The following is a 23,534-nucleotide window of genomic DNA, read 5'->3' on the forward strand; positions in this document are numbered from 1 at the left end:
CTATTTTCTATTTAAACTAAAATTCATACCACTTTCTTTATTTACAGGCAACAACATAAACCATCGGTTTGTATAGTACGGTTTTAATCTAAATTTCTTTCTTTCAAAATATTAAAATCGAAAAATTGCAATTTAATTGCATGTAACGGTGCAGAAAGAAACAAGAGCTCGAAACTTTCCCTGTAAAGTAACTCCAATAATGTAATGAGTCGCGTTAAAACTGTAAAAAAATGTAATTATGTGGAAAAGATGTATAAGATTTATTATTTGTTTCAGGAGCAATGATCGGAAATATATCATTTATGTGACGTATTAACACATTAAATAGGTGAAAACAGTCCAGTAAATGAAACAAAAGCGATTGATCGCATTAGTAACCGTGTCGTTTACCGAATAAAACGAGAGGTCAAACGTATAACCATCTCAATTTTTCGCGTTTAAGTTATGATGAAATTTTTGATAAAAAAGGGAAGAAAGAATTTTAATGAAACTCGTTCTACCAGTTTTTTTTATTTTATAAACTGTGAAACCTTCATACAATTCATCGTAGAATAATAAATCCAGTCAGGGAGTTAAATGACCGAATGATCGGATAATCAATGAATGAGTTGATAATTTATAATCGATAGAGACGGTAGAGGTTTTATAAACAAAAAATATCTTTTTGATTTTTTTTTCTAAACCGACCTACAAAATGAGATCCTATTAACTGTTAATAATCATCTTTAACATTTTCATAAAAATTGTCTAAGATTAGGACGGAGCTTTTAAATTCAAATCACCATGAAATCTTTGACGAATAATCACCGAATTAATTAAACTGCTAGCAGTCGGTATCAGAAAGCATCAAATAAAATGCTCAGATATATTTCTTATGTAGACTGTTGTAGGACGTAAAACGGTTAATTTGCAGTCATAGAAAAAAAATTATGAACACAACGATCAATCAGCAGTAAACTTTCCGTAAATTATAAGTATTCAAGGGATTAAACAGTATAACCCACCGGGTTGGTCTAGTGGTGAACGCGTCTTCCCTAATCAGCTGATTTGGAAGTCGAGAATTCCAGCGTACAAGTCCTAGTAAATTCAGTTATTTTTACACGATTTAAATACTAGATCGTAGATACAAGTGTTCTTTGGTGGATGGGTTTCAATTAACCACACATCTCAGGAATGGTCGAACTGAGACTGTACTCTGTCGTGTAGAACAAACAAAAAATGTGAAGGCGAGCTGAAACGGGGTACATGTTACCCCTAAAAATGACATATCCGTTCTGCAAAGTAATAAATATTCAGTGCTAAGTTTACTAAGGAAGTAAGAAGTGAAGTGATTTCCGGTCGTTTTCTTCGAGAAACCGAATGTACTGCAATAGATCGGAATTATAAGCCCACTAAAATTCAGCTGTTTGGTCCTACAAGCGGATCTTTCACTCCTTTCGCTACAGAGACCGGTAAAGGTCGTTCATCACAGAGAAACAGACAACAATTTTAGTGACTCCTGCACCTCAAATGCTTAATACGCATCACAGCCGTAAAAAAAAAATAGATCCTCTACTTAAGAGTATATAGTACACATTAGTATTTGATTGAGTGTATATACATGGTGTCCCACGAAGAAACGGAGAAACTTTCAGAACGTGCTCTACTAGTGAAAATGAAAAAGTTCTATAATCTGGAAAAGTTTTTTGTTTTCGATTTACGGCTAGCGAAAGATTTCGCCCGGATTTCAGCTCTTTTAATAAAAGGACGCCCTGTTGTAATTTTTGGAACCGAAATTCAGGAGTAAAGTTAGTAGTTTATTATGTGATTTGAGCAGGATAAATAAGATAAAAAAGGTCCCAGAACTGTAAATCCAGCAGTTTTTAAAAATCCGACGTAAAACACGAAATTCGGTATCGTAAAACAAGCTTTTTTTAGATTTGTACTACAATAGCTTTATTAAATGACTGATAAATGCGGAAGATTTAGCAACAGAACTTATAGAGAATTTAATTCTGAGAAAATTAATGTAAATTCGGCCAATAAAATGTAAATAAAAACTTTTAAAAATCGGGTTTTTATTGAAGCAAAAGAGACGAAAAATATACAAAAAACGTAGCAACCTCCAGAAAGTGTGTCTGTTTTTTGCCGCGTCGCATTGAAAGGTAGATTGTGGTAGTTCATCTAATTCATATTTTTATTTTATTTAACTACAGAGCTCTTTATTTTCATCATATTCGCTCTAAAATTCTATAACTGAATTTTTATAATTAAAACTTTACAATAATTTATAGTAAGAATAATAATTAAGGACAAAAAAAAGTGTGTTCGTCTCTGCTTATGTTTACATATTCACACAGGCTACACATAATTGGATACGAATAAACATAAAGCCATGTATCATAACAAATATTTCTTTTACGAAAATAGTATTTATCCAAAGTTTAAAATAATAGATGTTACCTAGCTGTGTGGGTCCTGATGAATCCGTGCTGTTAACTTCGTGAACATCACGCTGATCGATATCACCTCTTATGAATTCATTTGTTATTTTGTCGGTTTCCATCAACGTAACTACTTTATTAAGGGATTCGTCACCTTTTTGTGAATTTTGTACTTCCAGAGCAAGCGAGAAAGTTATTAAGGCTAATAGTGTCGAAGAAGCGACGACCAATTTCATTGTTGGGGGAATCATCTTCCTATAACAGAAAAAAAAACTAATAAAACAAAATTATCTTTGTTATTGTTAACGATTATTATATTATCTGTTAATAGTTATCTAAGTTATTCAGAACACTTCTCGCCCGTAGATAATCAAATTAGGTTAATAAGTTTTTTCCAGATATCATCAGTAGAAAATTTATTATGTGAAAAATTACATAGTCGCTTACACAAGATAGGTTAAAGATAGTTTCATGTGTTTGTTTATTGTCATCTTTTACTTCGGATCGCATCCTAACTTTGGTTGTATGATTGACAAGACGTAGATTAATAATATACAACCCGAAGTCGTATTGACATTCAAAGTATTCTCATCTGAAACTACATGAAAATCAGTCAGAAAAATTAAAATAATAATAAATATAACACTACAGACCGCCTTAGTGTACACAAAGTTAACGTAATTTCATTAATTAACTTAACTTCGTTTCTCTGCACTAATTTTCTTATTTTTTAGATGCAAGTTTCTTGCTTTTGAATTAATTTTCTACTGCTTCTTTCGTGCGAACTACGTGTTATTGTCATTCAGTGGTATTTAAATAAAAACTAAAAAACTGAAATAAAAGAAAAAAATTAAAGAATTTAAACTCAAAAAACTTTTTAAATATACCGTTTAATTTTCATTAAACTATGAATTTTTAAGAAGGCACTGAACTAAGGGTCGGTGAGGTGTAATCAGTCATTTGTTTTCAATTTGGCCTTGACTTCAAAAAACATAATTTATTTTAAAAAACTTGAATATTATTATTACTTTTATTTTTTCGTACTTTTAACCAAGTCAATTATTATTAACTTTTTTCAATACACCACCCCCGCACCTGTAAAACAGGAAATCTAAAAAAAATCTTTTGTGTCTACTCTTTTAAACAATTTATGTGAAACTCGTAATTGATTATTTTTTTCAAAATTAAATTATTGCTATAATTTTTTCAACTTGCGTTTATTTTTCAGTTTTTAATGCAAAAGGAATAGTAACATTTTAAATGAAATATACAATATGTTTTTGGTTCAAATAACCTAAAATATTGAGGTTTAGATTATACTGAAATACGTTTTATCGTATCTAAGAGTACGTTAGCAAAAGGTTTAATTTGTGTTAATTTTTTCAACATTTGATTAGTTTAACAAAAATCATTCTAGAATCTTTGTTAATATTATTATTTTTTTATAATAAAATAAATTAGGGTGTAATAATAATAGTAATAAGAATAAAGTTTAAAAAATTCTATTGAAAAGTTTATTGAAATTTTAGTGGCAAATATTTTTTTATTTTGTCACTAATGATAGATTTTGGTAGATAAGATTAAAGCAAATTGTATTTAAGATAACTTTGGAATCTTAAGTTTTTTTTAAATTTCATACGAAGCCATTTTTTCCTCTTTTGGAAAAACATTTTTAAAATTTACTCGCTGAAGATGCATTTTAATGAAAGATTTCGTAGAATAAGACTTAAAGTAAATGAAATTAAAATAACCTTTGAAGGAAATAATTTTTTTACTATTTTAAATAAGGGTTCCCTTCTGATTAACAAAGATATCAAATAACGTTTAGAGAAACACAGGTTAAACGAACTTATTTATAATCCATCAAAACATACTTATATCGTCCTTTGTATGCTTGCAAAGCTCATCGATTAATTCTATACTTTATTGCTAATTCGGCCGGAAACAGCATTTAAAATTTACTTTTTTTGGTCGATCTTTTAAAAATCGACTATTACTATTTGTGATTTTTTTTTTAAATTCCATTTTAGTAACTTATTTTGTACCTAAATGTGTCTATTTGATTGTCTCCAGAAGTAATTTATTATATTTAATCGTACTTGCGGTATGAGGCTCGTATTTGCTACTTGTCTGCTTATTTTCTATTTTATCTTTTTAATAAATTATCTTTATTTTTTTATACGATTAAGAATATTTTTTGTATTCCTCTGTCACAAATACAGGTAAACATTTTTAAGTATTCAAGTGCATTTAAAAAATCGACGTAACTTTAATATTCGGTAAACATTCTAAACACATCTCTATTATCAGTCGTCATATTGCGCGCGCGCGCGTGTGTGTGTATAACATTATTTGGATTGTATTGCACTTACGTAAATTTTTTAAAGAATTACTGGGGAACAAAAAAGGATTTTTTTTTGTCTCAGGAAGAAAAATGTGTTATTCTGATAGTATTTTTTCTCCTGAATTCAAATATATATCGGGTTTCCCCATCACGCAAGGTTTCCGAGAGACAGACATTTATAATTTCAGCCATTTTAATACTTTCTGCATTCTTAACTACACAATATTCAAACATTTGACTCACGTAGAAAGTAAGAAGTGATGATTTTCTGCTATATTTCGCCTTTAGAGGAATCAATAAACAAGTGCCATTTTTACGGGTTATATTCATTACAAAGTGTCTCCATAAGAGAAGAAATGTCATTTTAAAATAGTAAGCCATTTTCTTCAGAAAAATAGTTTTCAAATTCAGAATAACGAATACGATAACTACATATCTTTGTATTGTTTTGAAGAAGGTTCCATCCTTTTTGTCGGGAAGCAAGCATTTCAGACTGTTTTTTGGATAACTTTAAATCTCGTATGAGATCGTTAAGATTTTCTTGAGTCAGAAAATAAGGCTCAGATGAACTGCTTTGTTCAAAAGTTGTATCGCCAGAATATATTTCTTTTTTTCCTTACTTCCATCAGACTCTAAGCTGTCTTCATCTAATGTCACATGTTCTGGAGGCTTTGGTATGGGCTATTGTTCGCAGTGTGGAACTGATCTCATTGCTGATTACAAATTAGGATACACCACTGTATGTTTTGATTTTGGGGTAATCCCTTTAGTGTTTTTTAAACAGTAATAACAGTCAGAAGAGTGTTCTTCAGGTTCTCTCCAAATCTTAGGGATAGCAAATGGAATGTAGCGTGTGCCATTTTTTCATGCAGTGAGAAGCCTAGAATACGATAAACAACGGATATGTGGGGTCCAGGCCCTTGTTTTGTCCCCGACTTTACACCCAAAATAAAGTTCATATCACCTTTTTACTAATGGAGTAAGGTTTCGCCTTTGACTTAAGCTTACTTCACCACCTACATAATAAAAATTGTTAAGATTATTTAAACAAACTCTAAGGATTTTGTAACTAACGATTAGCTAAAAGAAATAAAGCTGTAAATATGTAATACACAATAATTCAGACACACAAAGCACTCTCAATGACGTGTTTATTTGTTCACTAATATCTCACAACTGCCATTCTTCTGATTAGTGATGGGATCTCTTGAAAGAAAAAGTAATAACAATTCGGTTATTGAAATATCTCGAGATATCTCGAATTACTAACTGCATCATTCGAATGATGTTCTCGCTTGGAACACTACTAATGTAGGCGAATACCCTATTGTTATGAATGATTAGTAAATTTTACTACTACTTTTAATTCGTCACTCGATCGATTTTGAAGATAAATAGGCCGAATACTAACTAGTAATAGGAATATGAGTGACGAGAGAATCTCAACTACTGCTTTTCATTTTCGCTCGAATGAATATTTTAACACACTATTACTAATTCCAGCAACGAGATATATTTATTTTCTGACGTCATGTCTCGCTGCTTCGTTCACTATGCTATCACCACTCGTACTATTAATTTGAAAAAAAAAATTTTAATTCGTACTCATCGTAAACTTTATGTTATCAATTTCAGGTCTTAGGAATTAACACATCGCCACACTATTACCATTCCACTTTCACTTTTATTAATTACACAAAAGATAATGCTTAAATAAAATGCCAGAATTAATATTATTATTCTTTTCTTTTTTTTAAATAAAAAAGAGAAAAGTTTGATGCAACACTGCTAAATTCTTAACTACAAAAATAATTATTAATTAAGGGTTTTTCAGAAAATATGGTAATATCAAGAAGATCAAATAAAATAAAGATTAAACAAATAAATTTTCTCCATCACTTTCAAATGTAATTTATAATTTTTTTTTTAAATTAGCTTACGATCTATTTAATTTTAATTAATTTTATTCACAAAAACACACATTAAATTACGATTTTAATCTTTGTTCGTAAATTTAAAAGTTATTAAATTTAATATCAGGAAAAAGCAAGTTATAAAAGATAAATCAATTTAAAATTTCGCGTTAAAATAGCCATTAAAAAAAATTATTTTGTCTAGGTTTTTTGAAGATAGTCTATTCCTACGCAAATTGGTTAGCTGTCCAGCCTTAGAAAACACTCTTTCTGAGGGAACTGATGTTGCAGGTATACAGGAGTATTTTAAATTTATCTCACTTAATTCAAGTAGTGAATTTTTATGCAATTCCCAAAATTCCAAAGGATTTTTCAGTCCGTTTAGATGTGGCATTTCCAAATATTGTCGAATTTGCAAGATTCCGATTGTTCCAGGGGTCATTTTTGTTTGCACTTTACATAATATTTCTTCAAATAAACTTCAAAGACCGTTGTTAGGATTTGTTGTGTCTGAGATTCTAAGAATTTTATTTAACGGCAGAGCATCAAGATCCATTCGCCTTGAATTAATTAAATTTATATCCTCATCAGTTATCCATTTTTGAGCATTTTTGCATTTTCTTCTACGCCAAATGCCGTCTTTTTAAATCTCGGATCAATAAAAGTAGCTTTGGCTACTAATTTATTACCTTCCAAATGGCCAAGCCTTCTGCCAATAACTTCAAATAGATTTTCTTTTCAATTAACTCCAACATTTACTTTTGGAATTAAAAAATTTAACGTATGTTCCATCCTCTTACTAAGGGAACAATTAATGCCATTGTCGGATATTTTTCTCCTGACAACTCGACAGTCATTGTTGAACAGGCTTTAAAACACTAATACAATCGGTTATCCATTCTAAGACATCCAAATATTATGAGCATTTGGAATTTCAGATATAGTAACGGACAATAGATCTTTTACTTCCAATAACCTTTCCAGCATCACTAAAACAGAATTCCACCTGGTAGATTCATCCAGTTAAAATTTTAATACAGGTTTTCTCACGGTCATTTATTTGTCCCTTAAGTTGCTAGTTGCCGGAACACTATGTTTAAAATGTGAAACAAGATACCTGCATTTTTTCAATAATCTGAAAATTCTTTTTTTAATAGCATCTTGCACAGATAAATTAAGGGTGTGAGCCACACACGGATGGTAATGCAAATTTAAATGTTGATTAATCGCCTTTTTTTATATTACATCCATTGTCTGCAACTATTGTCACAATTGTTTCGGTGATATTCCATTCTTCGAAAATTGTTTTTAAAATAGAGCCGATTGCCATTCCCGTATGAGTAACTAATATTTCGCGAGTACAATTGAATGCAGTTTGTTACTGTGTATAAAATGACTAGTAATTGTAAAAAAAATTTATTGTCATCAGTCGACAAAATATCGGTAGTTACTAAAATATTTTTTATTGAATTTAACATATTTTTAATTTTTTCCGATATTTCAGAGTAAATTTGTGGTAGTACTGTACATGATAAATGTTTCCTACTAGGTGGCGAATTCAGTGGTTCCAATTTCCTCGTATATTCTAAAAAAACTAGGATTTTCAACCAATGATAAAGGATGAAAATCAATAGCTACTATTTTAATGATGCATCTATCAAACGCAGTTTTTTCTGCTACAGATAATTGTTTGTCATAACGTCCAAATAAACGTAGTTGTTTTTTTTTTAGGCGGATCGAAATTTACTTTATTAAGTGAAATTTTACTACCTGGTGTTTCGGCTGATGATGTGGAAGGAACAGGATCTTCTATTACTGGTACTCTGCATCGGTGAGATTGATTAATCGATGAAGTAGAAGTTTCAGAAGTATTTCCTCTTTCGTTATTATTATTATTACTTAATTCTTCATTTAACTGTAAAGAATGTTTCCGTTTTAAGTGCTCTTTTAGGTTTGTAGTATTGCCGAAAAACTTTAAATGTTTTCTGACAAGAAACACTTTTTTGTCTTCATTTTTAGTAAAAAATGTCCAAACGATTAACGATTTTCCCCCTGATTTTATAATTCTACTCCATAAAGACAACTCGTATTATTATATTAAGTATCGTCACATTTTTCAGCGTTGGATCTGTATCATCATAGCATTCCATAAAAACAACTAAATATGAGTTTCTAAACCGCTTAATTATAAACGAAAAATAATGAAACTCAATAAAACCAAAGTTTAAGGAAATAGTCTCTAAATGAGTAAATTCTATTAATAACTCCTATAATACTAAAATAAACGAAAAATTTTGCAGACTGCATCCAAAAACGAAAGAAACAAAACTTAAAAACTCTATTATTTAACACTGACTGAAACGGTAACAAATAACAACATACGAATTAACGCAAGATTTATAAACAAAAAAAAAAAACAAAGATATCAACATATTAGTGACTGATTGAGAATGAGATAGTAATTCAAATAAAATCACTGAATTTGCAGAAAATATTTTTTTAGGGAGGGATTAATTGCGGTGCCAGAAACCAGTAGACAGACATAACTTATGAAATGGTCATTTCATAAGTTATGAAATGGTCATTTCATAAGTTATGTCTGTGGCCGAATAAAAAAACTGTTACTAATGGTCATTAGTAACAGCTATTAAAGTGTATTAGTCAAACTAATAATATTATTCAATTTGTACTAGTGAAAAAAAATTAGTAATAATCAAATTTCGAATGAATCATTCTACTATTTATATCACTCGATTACTAATATCTCGACCATTAAAATGATTCAATTTTGCCCATCACTACTTCTGATGAATGTGTGCTACACTAGATCGGGTTTGTACACGTCTATAAAAGTCTGAACCTGCACAACAGTAGCAATGCTACCCTTTGAGTTAGCTCATTTGGTTTCATCATATTTATAATGTTCTAGGAACTTTTACTTGACAATGGACAAATGGACGAAAAAACGTTTTAAAATATTTAAAAAAATTAAAATAACAAAAAACTGTGGGTGATGGGAAAATTCCGAATACATATTTAAAAACAGGATAAAAACTGCATTAAATACACCTACTGGTACTTGTGAGACAAAAATCATGTTGACCAGTGTTATCTGTGAGCTGAGAGTTTTATTAAAGCTTAATAAGATTATTGAAGGAATCGTTCGTTAAATAAAGAACGGATGTTTTACCGAATAAGTTTACTTTGTTATTTTGTTCACAAACGGCTGAAAATTTAATGATTGAAGACTGTAGAATAAATGTTGTTATCCGAAAAACGTTTTGTCATTTTTTTCAGTAATAGCCGTTTTATTCTTACGTTTTATTTAAATAAACAATAAAGACATTATAAATAATTATAATTCTTTTCTGTAACTTATTTAAGTAAAATGGACAAAACCTAACAGAGTCGACCAGCTGCCTTTTTATTACAAGTTGATACGGGAAAATTACGACTTCGAATATCAAAATAGAGCAGGAGGAAGTAGTTTACAGAAACAATATTTTCTGTCCACAGGCGTTAGGTAGGTAGGCACTGTCCAATAGTTTATTAATAAAATCAAAATACCAATAAAAAATAAAAGCAAAACGCTCGTAAACATTGTATTATACGTACCGACAATTACACTGTCTATATAAGTACTCTCGTGTATAAGTTGTAAGTTTATAGAATCGAATGATCTTCACCAATGCTACTTTTAATCATAATAACTAAGACGTAATCATCGCTCTTGAGGCAGATCAAGAGAATCCATAAGTATTGTTCTTTCCTCGGAATCATAAGGATAGAAATCTCATTAGTCGGACAAAAAAAGAAGATATCTGTAGAATTAACTGACCGACACGCAATTATTTTTAATTATAAGTAATCAAGTAACAGTTGTGATTCACAAAAAAAAGTATTGTAAAATAAAGAGTTATCGATAAACAGAAACAAAAAAAAAAAATTAAGAGCCAACAAGGATGAAATTCTTATTTATGTTTGCTTTTCACTTGAAATCGTTGAAGCTGAGTCAAATGTTTTAAAAGAAAGCGAAAACTTCTTACAATATCCTGTAGTCCTGTAGTCCTGTAGTTTTAAAATCCGACTACATAACTTGATTCCAACTGCTAGCATACTGGTAAGAATTTATTCATGAAAACAGAAATATTTTCCTAAGAAATAAATTGTTTAGCCTCGGAGACAAGAACTAAACGTTTCCAAAGTCATCTGTACCTGAAATAAAGGAGATCGAGTAAAACAATTATCGATAAACTCCGGTTAACATTTTTTTATTGTAAAATTAATAATTTATTTTTAATATCCAACTGTTTTTAGATAATATTTTAGAAACTAATCCGTATAATAGAATTTAGGTTAACGAACACCAACAGATCGGATTGAGAGCTTATTAGAATGGGGATACCCCAGATGTCAAAAAAATCACTATGTAAAAATCTAAACGATGGAGTAGAAGAAACGTTTCCTCACTTGAATAATATAGAATACAAAAAAAAAAGAAAAGAAATTGCTTAAAGACCTTTTCACTAGGGAACATAATAATGGACAGGCCGATCGCTTTATATTTTGTACGGAAAAAATTCAGTAAAATAGAAATAATTCATAAAATAAAACAACTGATCCTTTTTCAAAGACGTATTATTTCTAAAACTTTGTGAACCGACTAGTCAAAGGGCGTGCCGAATTATTTCTGTAGTTCTTGGTTTTAAGTTTATAACAACAGTTCTTTAAATATGGAAATAATGAACGACAGTAAATGTTCTTTATGTATCGGTTACATGTATTATCTTAAAGACCCGTAATGGAACTGTGCTTGCTTACTGCATGTCAATACATCGAATCGTATAGAGCGGTAGACTATAGTATAATCTACTTAATATTTCTTACGAAATTACCGGGTACCCGAGTAAATAACGTAATTATGCCGATTTATCCGATATTTTTTAACGCCGTAGTGTATTTAAATTTTTATTAATAAATGTAAATATACTTACATGAACCAAAACTACGACGATCTTCCGAGTGTAGTTTGTTCACGAATGATAATCTGAGTGGGTACGGTACCTAACGTCAAAATTACGGTACGGTTTGTAAACGGCCGGCGAAACAAGATAGCGTAACAAAACCGACCGAGCAAGGTCACCTGGCTAGCACCGAAACATCACTGGTGGCGATGTAACAGAAATTTTACCGTAGATTCCGGTTTCTTCTTTTCATATACGCATCGTATAGCGTGTGCATTTTATATCCGTACGACCAGTTTAATCGTTACAAGTAGGACAAAACTATATGAAAGGTTACGGGGATCGTACATACAGTGGCCGAATAAAACCGTAACCTGTATTTTGTAATAGAAACACTTCATACTATTTTACTTTAATTAAATATAATAAAGAATTTCTTTTCAAAAATGTAAAAATATGAAAACATTTATGCGATATCCATAAAAGTTTCACTTTCTACTTACATCTTGATATGATTCCGTAGTCTCGTAACTAATAACTCGTACAACTTATAAAAAGTCGTATTACAAATAGAAAACAATCCTTTAAAACCGTTTTTAATTTTTTCTAATAAGATATAAAATAGTAAAGAATAGTTATAAGGTTATAAACAGTATTACTCTTACTACAAAAACTCGTCCGCTTTCTATATTTACGATGTGAAACTAAATAAACTTGAAGGGTTACAAGTTTTTTCTCTATTGTTAAATAGTAACAGAAAAAATGTGTAATTGGAACTTTTATGTAAAAGAAATAATTTATAAATGTCTGTGTGAATGGAATATTAAAACTTGTTAATTTCACTTTTACCCTTCGCTTTCACGAGTGAACCCGGCTCGGAACGCTTTCAATATTTCAGATCCAATTTTTCAGAAGAAAATTTTCAATCCTAGTTATAATTCCTGACATTTTTTAGGTATGCGTGATAGCGTATATCGTGCGTAAATTCGAAACCGCTCATTTACAAGCTGATGGATCTGATAAAAGTATAACAAACGGTTTAAAGTATTTAAACGAATTAATGCTCCGGTAACGGCCCTCTAAAATGTTTTACAGATACGCTTCAAAGACTGTATTTTGAATCAGATATTACCTAACTCATCCCGTAAGTTTAACCAAGATCAGTAAAGCCGTTTGAGTGCGATACTATTTTTAGAAAACGGACACTTAGTTTTGTCAGTAAGAATAATCTACAAATATTATCATACTGATGTAAAATTTAGGCAATTTTTAACAATAATAACACGTAAAACATTTGTTATAAATTCAGTGTAAGTGGTGGAAATTATAGAAAGTTTAGAAAATATAAACCAAAATATTGATAATGCAGCAGGTAGGTCGAATTAAAAGATAAACCCAAAATATAAAGGAATAAAAAGCGAAACTAAAAATCGATAAAATAAATAACTCTCATATTAAAATCGTTAACATTTTAGTAGTTAAATTATCGCATATAGATTAAAAATGTATGTAATTATTTCAAGTTTTGTAAATTATTTATAATTTATTATTTTTAAATGAAGTATAAATCTGGTATGAATGTTTTCTTAAAACCGTGCAAATTTGAGGCCATTCCGTCGGGATTTGCAGAGCAGGATACAGTGTATTAATTTTTCTTTAAACGGACCGAAAGTGATGATTTTTTAAAACCTTACTTAGGTCGTAATTAGTGCACCTTAAATGTTATATATTTTTCAGGAAGAAGATATAATTGTTTCTATAACTGTTCAATTAGGCACTACCGGAACCAAAAAATGGGATTTTTTTGAATACGTGAATTTTCGTAAACCAAAAAGAAAAAATAGTTTCGGGTGATCTAGAAACTTCCCCACGTACTTTACGGAGGGTCCGTTGTGCGTATTTGTATGTTTCTGCCCACCTGTAGGTATTTTTTTACATCGATTTTAGTAATATTTTTTACGGTTTGTTGTGAAATTTCCAATCAAACCAATTCTAAGCAAAGATAACCAATTCTAAGAAATTCAACCAAAGATAACCTAAGCGCTTTTAACTGAAAAAGTTATTTTATTCAATAATTTAAAAAAAAAGCCTGCAGGTGCTAATAATCATTCCAGTAATCGATAAAAATGAAAAATTTGTACGATAATTTTATAAGTTTTAAGAAAACCGTTCCTGCATTTATGAAAAATTCAAGTCTCTTTACAGCAGATTGAAAGCCTACTCTTTCAATTTTTTTAATATCAAATCTACCTACAAACGCATTTAATGGATATGCGTTATAATGCTTTTTTTTATTAGTATTCTGTATAAATTATTCTCTTTGCTGCGGTATTATTTTCAACCAATTTGTAGTGGTTAATTTTTAGTTTTAAAAATCGTCTTAGTAAGACCTGAAAACTAAATTGTAACTTATGAGAATATGTTCAAGCTCATTCCAATTCCAATATTATAAATTAATGATATTAAAAAGAGGGTGAATAATTTAAAAAAAAAAAAAGATAGGTAAAAATCACGTTATATTATTTTATGAGCATCTTACAAATAAAAACTCAATAAAAGTAAAAAAAAAATTATGAAACCGTGGGATACTAAAAATTAAATAACGATATTAAGTACACAGAAAGCTGTAAGCGTAGGGATAAAGTTCATTACAATTATTTAAATGCGAAAATTATCATCGCTTTTATTTTTTTTATATTTTTAATGAGAAATATTTATATTTAAAATTGGTTTTGAATTTTTCTTTTGTAAAAACTAGACTGATTCAGTAATATTATTAATAATTTTGATGACAGATTAAGTTAAAAACCAAGAACGAACATAGTATAAGCTTAGTACGATACAAGAGTGCGACTGCAAACCGGCAAGCGAACACAATCTTATTCTGTAAGTCTACTTTTCTCGCAAGCGAAGTGCTATTTATAGTTTACTTCCTAACTTATCAGTGTTTGTTTTTTCTTCTAAGTTTATCTTAAATGTAATCCTATTTCTCTTAAAACTACGACTAACTGATTAACTTGTCATTGAGGAGAAAAAAGAGAAAAAACATTTTTTATTTTCAATCAAAAAACAACTTTAATCTTTTTATATAAGGAAAAATTATCACGGGTACTACTATCGTATGGTAATTTCTAAATGAACTTCGGTCCTACTTTACATGGTATCCGGTCAAAACTATAGTTTTCTCGACTTCCACAAACCTGCTTGCTTCGTTTTTTGTGTCATAATAATGATTATATAAGATTTTTTTAAACCCGTTTGCTTACAGTTGAATATAGCTTCGTAAATGAATAAAGAAGAAACCGTGAGTAATTGTAGATGTTTAAAAGTTTACCTATACGTTTCATAATACCAAGGATACCCTAAGATTATCGTTTATTTATTATCAGAACAGGAATCCCCCGTCAAAATTCCATATTTTTCTTACAAAATATTTTCGAATTATATTCTATGAAATTTTTACTTCTTGATTTTTTTCCTAAAACGTTTATACAGAACCGAGTTTTATAAAAGAACTTTAATTTCCGTTCCTCGTTTTGAAATGTAAATAAAAATTTATCTTATGAAAATTGTTGCAAATTTTACGTCCTTTTAGTTTCATTTTAAGTAAAATATATCCTGACAGAATTGCACCTGAAAGTATTTTAAATCCTTTTTTGTTTACAAGGACGAAAGACTTCTATCGATATTTTGACGTACATTATCGTACATTTCAATTAGGGTTATAATAAGTTCATCGACCACGTTTTTTTAAAATCGGTTCTGCGTGAAATGTAAACAGGCGGATAGAAAATAATTCGATTAAATAATTAATAATTAAATAATAAATTTAAATAATTAAATTAAATAAAAATTACATAATTCGATTAAATTTTACACAAGTCACAGAGGCGAGAAAAGCATATCGCAGATTAATTTTAAATTAAATGTACAAACGGTAGATTTTTTTCTCGCTCGTTCTTAACACATCGGTAATAAGTGTATTTATATTAAACCAACATGATAGGCATTTTTTCAATTTTACCTGTCGACCTCCGGGTCGGTGGACAAATACGTCTATCGGGAAAAGTTTAATCTGCCTAAATTTTGGACTCGGTCTTTATGAATTCTATTCTACTCGTAAATGATTTTCAGTATCATACCAAAACCAGTAATAAACATTTGTAAAAGGACATGCGTGCTGACTATAGTTTGTAAATAGAACAAAATTATGTACTAAGGAGAGAAATCAAGTCGATACTTGTTTTTTCGATCGCGACCGGAAGTCACGTACAGAAAACTAGAATGTCCTATAGCCGTTTCTATTCGACGTTATTATGTGCAGAGACGTGTGTAAATAAACCATCGAGTCTTTGTTCTGTTACGCACCTCGATGGAATTATAATTAGAAAAATCAAGGCAGAAGGACAGTTTATTAAAAAGATGCATCGATGATAGTTTACGTTTGTTAATTCGTGACTCGTTTTTACGGGCGGAACTATTTAATTACGGTTTAAAAGGGAATTATTTAAATTTGAAGCTTATTCATGGAAAAATATTATGTCTTACAATGTTTATCATTACAGTATAATAGAGCACCGATTAGTGGATTTAAACAAATCATTCGTTACTAGTTAAAACACTTGCACATATCTGAACAGAATTTGGTTTTATTAACAAAACCCATACTTCTAAATAAATTGTAAGCAATTTATAATTTTTTCTAAGTGAAAATCGGCTATAGAGAATTTGGCATGAAATTTAGATACAAAGTTGAAGTTTACTTCAAACATCACCGATCTTAGAAAAATATTTCATCTATATTTCTGTAGGTTCAGTTTAGGTGTATGATTGCAGTGTGTGTATATATATATATATATAGACGATATAAACAATCTCTCTGTCTCTCTGCGTGGGGGGATGACTGTATAAATTTTTCATTAATATTTGTAAATTACACTTAGACGTACGATTTTACGTCTTACTGCAGATGAAGCCCTGAGAGACAAATGTATTTAGTGAATGACAAGTACTCGCTAAAGTCGTCACATACACGAGACGATTCATTAGCGTGAATCGGTTTAAGTCGTTCATTATCGGACCGTTCGTAAAATAAATCTTTTGGCGGAGACGAAAGAAATTATTTTATTGTTTTCCTAAAGGTATAATACATTAATTTATTACCTTTAAGAATGACCGGCACATACAAACGCCAAATCAATAATCGTTAACCCCTACCTCATGTAGTTAATTCTATCAAAATTTCCTTTATATATACACAGCTCTACAGATCTATAAACGATAGATCTATAGTTAAAAAGACAACCATAATTATTAGCACACAAAGAATAAATAATTAATTAAATGAAATTTATTATGATTTTGATCCACTCGTAGTTTTGTCTTTAGTATCCTACAAATCTTAAAATAAATCATAGTGAATCGTTATTAAAACAATTAAATAAAAAACGAATTTTAATTCATTTTGTAATGGCTTTAAGAATTTTTATCATATAATGATCGGTTACATTGATGATTATTTTTTGCGGATATAGCAAAAAACTCTTCCAGAATTAGTTGCGAATGCATTATTTCCAAACTGTTAGTCGTGTTATAATAAAATAATCCAGATATTGTAACTTATAAATTAATTTCATAAAAGTTATATGCTTCGTTAAATAAGTTTATTATTTTGATTTCGCTTTCTTTTTCTAGTTTAATAATATGATTACATGTTATTTCATTTTTTCAATCTTTTACGGGCAAATTTAAAATTATTTATAAGTTTAATATTACGGAAGCGATTCTGAAGTTACCTGAAGGTTTTCGTGCTGTTAAATAAAAAGTTTCTCGTAAAACGTTTAATATTTACCACAAAAATTGAATTCATTGTAATTAATCGAATTAAACTTTTTGTATGATGTTTTTTCTAATAATTGAAGGAAATTACTTGTGTATTTTGGTGTTTTATCCAGCGTCGTGCGATGTGATCATGTATTTTATGTACTTCACGTGTAATAATCAAACAATATAGCTTACCCTAAACTAAATACTAGTCGTTCCTGAAAACGATATAGCTGTCCACATGAATAACAAGCATCCCTTGGCCACAAGTATAAGAATTACTGGGTTAAGTGAAGGTTGAAGGCGTCTCCTGTTGCCTTCTTCATCGACAGATTACATTTCTGCACTTCAGCGTACTAAGACCACCTAACTGGACGTAATATCTAGCCCTTTAAGTGACACCGGTTTACAACAAGAACTAGCTATATTGTGAACAACAATAATCTCAAAGAAAACTATTCGATTAAAGGGAACTTAAGAGGGAAGATAGAACCTGATGATAATTCAAAACTCAGACGACAGTACTGGTAAGCGTACAACATTTTATTCAATTTTCGAATCAAAGGGTAAATTTTTCTCTATATTTATTCGCTCACCTTATTTTATAAATATTTTCGATCACGCCGTTGTAAATTAATTTTAATTAATTGTAAAGTGTAAGTTATTTGAAGATTACACTAAAAATTGTAATTAAAAAGAAAGATCTTCACTTGTATTCTTTTTCAAAGTTTTATATATAAAGAACATTGTGAAAATAATTCGTCAAAAACATGTAACACATTATTTAAAATATAAAAACATCACCCGTTATTTTGTCAAAATAAAACATAAGCCGTATTTTTGATGCTGTTAAGACTGTTTTCGTTGACTTCGGTTAACGTATCAAAAACTTGTACTTCGTTGCTCCAGATCTAAAGGTGGATTATATGGTTACAGCCATAATAAAGATCGAAAGAGGTATTTTAAAAGGACAAGTAATGTACTCCTCTCCGACTATAAATAATGCTGTACGTACAATACGTGAGCTGTAAGTTTGCCCCCTGCCAACTGCTGCCTCTAGTGTACTAGTCATTTTATTGTACTAGTCTGTTGTATTTGCATTTTATATACAAATGTGTCATGTTATTAATAATCGGAAGATGTCATCTGGTTAGATAGTTCTACACACCCCATCCCCCCAAAGCCAGCCGGTAGTTCGTTTGACAAAGACAGGGGCATCCTTCAGCGTACTTAATGTACTGAATTATTTAGATAATTTAACTTTTTTTATTTGCAGGAATTTTCGTGGTCTGTATGTCACTTACAGGCTGTCTCACGTGAAAATACGTATTTTTTAATATAAATATAAAACGTAATCCAATCTTGATAAACTGTAATAAACATTAATAGGATTGCCGATTTGCTTTTTCACATTCAAGCATAAATATTTTTTTTGTATATTTATTTATAAAGAAAAAATAATTTTTTTTTTTTAAGTAAACTAAATTTTGTCCGCATAGAAGCAGGTCTAAATCGTATAAGTAGTACAGATTTAGTTCGATACATAAATATTTATAAAAAAATTAGATTTTATTACTTATTTATTGTTACGAATAAATTAATTGAATCACATCCGAAACCAGCAATTTTAACATGAATAAAAAACCTTTAGTAATCTTCTTAGACTGTAAAAGCCTTTGGTGGACGGTATTTTAATGCTAATATGGAAATTGAATGTTTTAGAATTAGTGGATGTGTCTTGAAGTTTTCATTTTTAAAGATTATCAAAAAAATATTAAAAAACTATCCGGATACTAATTCCAGATAGTCGATCTGCTGGGAAAACTAGATCTAATTTTTTAATGTAGAAAGTCTTCTCTCCGATCGTATTTTTAATATATGTAAGCTAATTTTCTAATCGTAAAATAAATATTTAAGACATTATCTCTTTTGAGATGATACGTTATTGCTCTTTTCCAGGAACTTCTGGGTGTGTTTTTGAAATGATAGTCGGAAGGCTTCAAAATTGTACGGTACTGGCAAAAATTCAATCTAAACCTAAAATCAACGGAGAATAAATATGATATTTTCTTCTAACCGGAAGAGATGATGTGATTATGAATGTTGCTTGAGAATTCACTCTTGTAAACGTATAAGTAGATTATAATCTGTAAGAAGCCAGTCGTTCGCTAATAGGGAAAGCAAATAAATATAATATCTGGGAGTAGTATTCGAGTTAGTCACTGGTTTGGGAGGGTTAATGTCGACCGCCACTGTTTAAACCTAATATTTAAGTTTTACGAAATAAATAAAATTAATTATCTGACAATTTTTAAAATTACATATTACGCGCTTCAACTCTTTGCAACTATTTACAGTATTGCTCTTTGGAACGAGACTAAAACACGGTTTTTCGCTTAAAAAACAGATAATTAGATCCACTGTTTGGTAGACCATGATTTTATGCTAATAAATTATTTTTTTAGGGAATTCGATGCATTATCTCTTAAAAACCTTATCTTTTTTCTTATATTAATTTACTTAAATCGTATAAGTTTGTAAATCTCAATAACTGTAATGTTGCGAGAGCATCATACATTTTTTAATAATTCTATTAATAATTTAACCTAATAACTAACTGATAACACAATCGTCCTAAAATTTTATTTATGAACATTACTTTTTGATTGCCGCTCGATTCACAAACGGCTACTGATAAACCCGAGTGATCTGTTAGTAGTTCCAGGCTAATTTCTAACGATTGTTGTTACATTTTACGTAAAGCTAATATATAAATGTACTTTTTATATTTTATATTACGTGATATTGTTTTGTCAAACTTATGAAAAGGTTAAATAAATTTTTTTAAATATTGTTTTCTACAAAAGTTTACTCTTTTTTAAAGAATTTGGTGTACTTATTCGTATTTAAAATATATCTTACTTTTAAAAAATTCTAAAAGCATGTTAACTTCTTACGAGTGAATAAGAGATTACATTTTATTGAACTGCATTTTTAAGTTAAATATATTCAAATCGTTTGAGCTCCAGTAGGTCTGATCTAGATTAAATTTAAGTAACCGGGTCAGTAGTCGTCTTCCGAGAAGACCGTATAAATGTCGGCGTGTGAATTAAAACCACATACGCCTATAAAATGTAAGGCTGCTTATCGTGTAGGCTGAAAGTCCGATTCCATCAAACAGAAAACATTAAATAAATGAATATACGTACATTATATTTGTAAAATTCAGAAAAAATTTCCATTCATTCATGAACCCGCTTTATAGATTATTTTCAGTCAAAATATAATGAAAATACACTCCTATTACGATGTTTTTTTTTTATCTGTCGACGCGCTAATTATTGTTATCCGATAACTAACACCTCTAATGTGAAAAGAAGCAAACTGTTCGATTTAATACTTGGCAGAGCGCTTCACATACGCTTCGTGTAACGGCCGGGGAAATATTATACAGATCGAATCGTCCATGACTGCTAAAGTATAGAAAATATCGACTTTAAAAAAAATTAATTATTAAAAAGTGGAAACTATCCGTTCGGTAGACGTATAATTTGGAAATGGAACGGATCGGATTAATTTAAATGTATTAATAAACATTAAGCTCGAAAGTACCAGGTTTTCATAAATTAAAATACTAAACTAACTTTCCCGTACAAAAATCAAAGCCGTATAGTTTTGTCAAAATAAATACACCGACCAAAAATATTGAAAATGTGACCGTATTCTGATAAGAAATATGATTTGGAAAATATGAATCTATAAGTTTATTACGTAAAATGATATATCTGATTTAAAATAAATGAATTATATAAAATAAAAATCATTAGTTATACACCTTTTCGTCGAGTTATGGAATCCACTAATATCTGATGATATCGTACCGAGATAAAGAAAAAGACAGCTGTGTTAAATGAAATAATGTCCGAAAATCATAACGTTGACCAGAAGATAAAAAACACTACGGGAATTCTTAACGATTCAAAACCGTTGTATAGATTAATATGTAAAACTTCGCTCAAGCTTCCAGCTTATGTGGTGTATTAATAGACTACGAAGAAAAAACTATCTTATAAATATTAATATATATATTAAGAAAGTCTATTTGAGGATCATTTACGTCACATCGGCAGCACCGTTGATGATAATGAATGTTGGTCCAAAGGTTGGAGGGTTGGAGTCCAAAGGAGTGTGGAAAAATAAGTTCTCTTTCATAACAAGAGAAACCCGTAAAACGTGAGCGAATATCGAATTAGTTTTTAGACTTCTGTTATTATGGATAGATGTTTAGAAAATGCACATTTTGAACGGTTGGATAATATGTTCCGTACCGTTTTTTTGAATTTTTCATGACTAAGATTAAAGTTATCTATGGTAAGAGCCGTAGGCTCATGAATCATTTAAAATTGTTGATCTCATTAAGGACATTTAGTTGAAAATATTTTTCAGATTCATTTTAATAACTATTTTAACGACACAAATAACTGCTATAAAACGTTACAAAAAAATACAATTACTATGAGCTCAAGAAAATATTCGGCTAAATTTTAAAAATTAAAATTATAGGGTTACAATCGACTACATTCCCGTAATTGAACATTCTAAACTGATAATAAAATTACTCTGGAATCAAAAATTAACAAAAAAAAAGCACGGTTAGTTAGATTAATAAGAGAATTATGCAATTAATTTTTATTTTTTTATCTTTCGGCATGAGATACAACCTGGCATTCATAAAATGTCTTTTAGAGAAGGCAATACATAAATAATCGCGGTATTCATAATTTGTACGCAGTAATTTTATTTATATATACTGAGTGTTTCTTTTAAAACGCAACCCGATTTAAAGAAAAATGACCTAGCTGGCCATAAGCCAGTCGATATTACTCTTTCACCAAACAAATTTCTCAAAAGGTCCATTGTTGCTCTTCCGTGTGACATGTAGCCACATCTCGTTGAAACCACAAGTCTCTCTCATTTAATTCTAAATGTGCCATAGATTGCGTTACAATTTCTTGGTAGAGGTCTGTATTAAAAACCCAACCCCGGGTTGGTTTAGTGGTGAACGCGTCTTCCCAAATCAGCTGATTTGGAAGTCGAGAGTTCCAGCGTTCAAGTCCTAGTAAAGTCAGTTATTTTTACACGGATTTGAATCTAGATCGTGGATACCGGAACCACGCATCTCAGGAATGGTCGAACTGAGACTGTACAAGACTACACTTTATTTACACTCATACCTATCATCCTCATTCATCCTCTGAAGTATTACCTGAACGGTAATTACCTTTTGACATAAAACCTCCCCCGGCCCGTGCCGCTAATTTCGATTTCTCCTTTACTTTGTCCATTCTTAGTAATTTCACTTTTGTTATGTTACATTTTTCTATCTTAATCCTTTAATTCTTAATCACTCTTCTGTCCTATTTCTTTGTCTTTGATTTATTTTTGTTTACTAACTAACTGAATCTCTTTCCATCAATAAATCCATATTGTTTATTACTTCTTCTAACTCGTTCCTAGTTTTAGCCGAATTAAAAATATCTTTTGTGAATTTAAAATTTTTATTTTTCATCTTTAAACTATTACTTTGCTATCAAATTTTCGTTCTAGTTCCTTTATTGCTTTCGTATACTTATCAAAAAGCTTTTCTTTTCTCATTTTTTATTCTGTATTCTGTACTTTTTACACTTGTTATTTTTGTCCTGTAAAAATTATAAATAACTCCTTTTTATATTTATTTCTGTTCCACTTTCCTTAAAATTTATTAATAAATCTATTAAAATCCTCTATTTCATTATATGCGATAGAATGCTTTTTTTTAAGATTTACAAATACCATATATTGACTGAAGTCGATTCGGATACCATTATAGCGCTGAACGCTGAATCTTTCCTGCATAATTAAATTAAGCTATACCTGCCCGGAACTTGGGAGAGATAGAGATTCAAAAATGTTTAATGATACAGGTAAAGTAATAAACTGTTAAACTGCCAGTAGTCTTTGATAAATAATGTAATACATAATACGTAGTTTTACTGTTATGAGATTTTAACTCAGCCGCAGACTTTAG

General features: G+C 29.9%; 1 protein-coding gene across 1 annotated transcript in view; it reads right to left on the reverse strand.

Annotated features, from left to right (window-relative positions):
• The window catches only part of LOC142322860 (uncharacterized), a 61,681-nt gene that overhangs the window by 15,850 nt on the left and 22,297 nt on the right, over positions 1-23,534 (reverse strand). The window contains exon 2 of the mRNA XM_075361946.1: positions 2,443-2,678. Coding sequence (XP_075218061.1) covers positions 2,443-2,674 — 232 coding nt within the window. The 5' untranslated portion in view covers positions 2,675-2,678. The remainder of the gene's footprint in view (positions 1-2,442; positions 2,679-23,534) is intronic.

This window comes from Lycorma delicatula, chromosome 4 (genome assembly GCF_047948215.1).
Source record: "Lycorma delicatula isolate Av1 chromosome 4, ASM4794821v1, whole genome shotgun sequence".
NCBI classification, from domain to species: domain Eukaryota; kingdom Metazoa; phylum Arthropoda; class Insecta; order Hemiptera; family Fulgoridae; genus Lycorma; species Lycorma delicatula.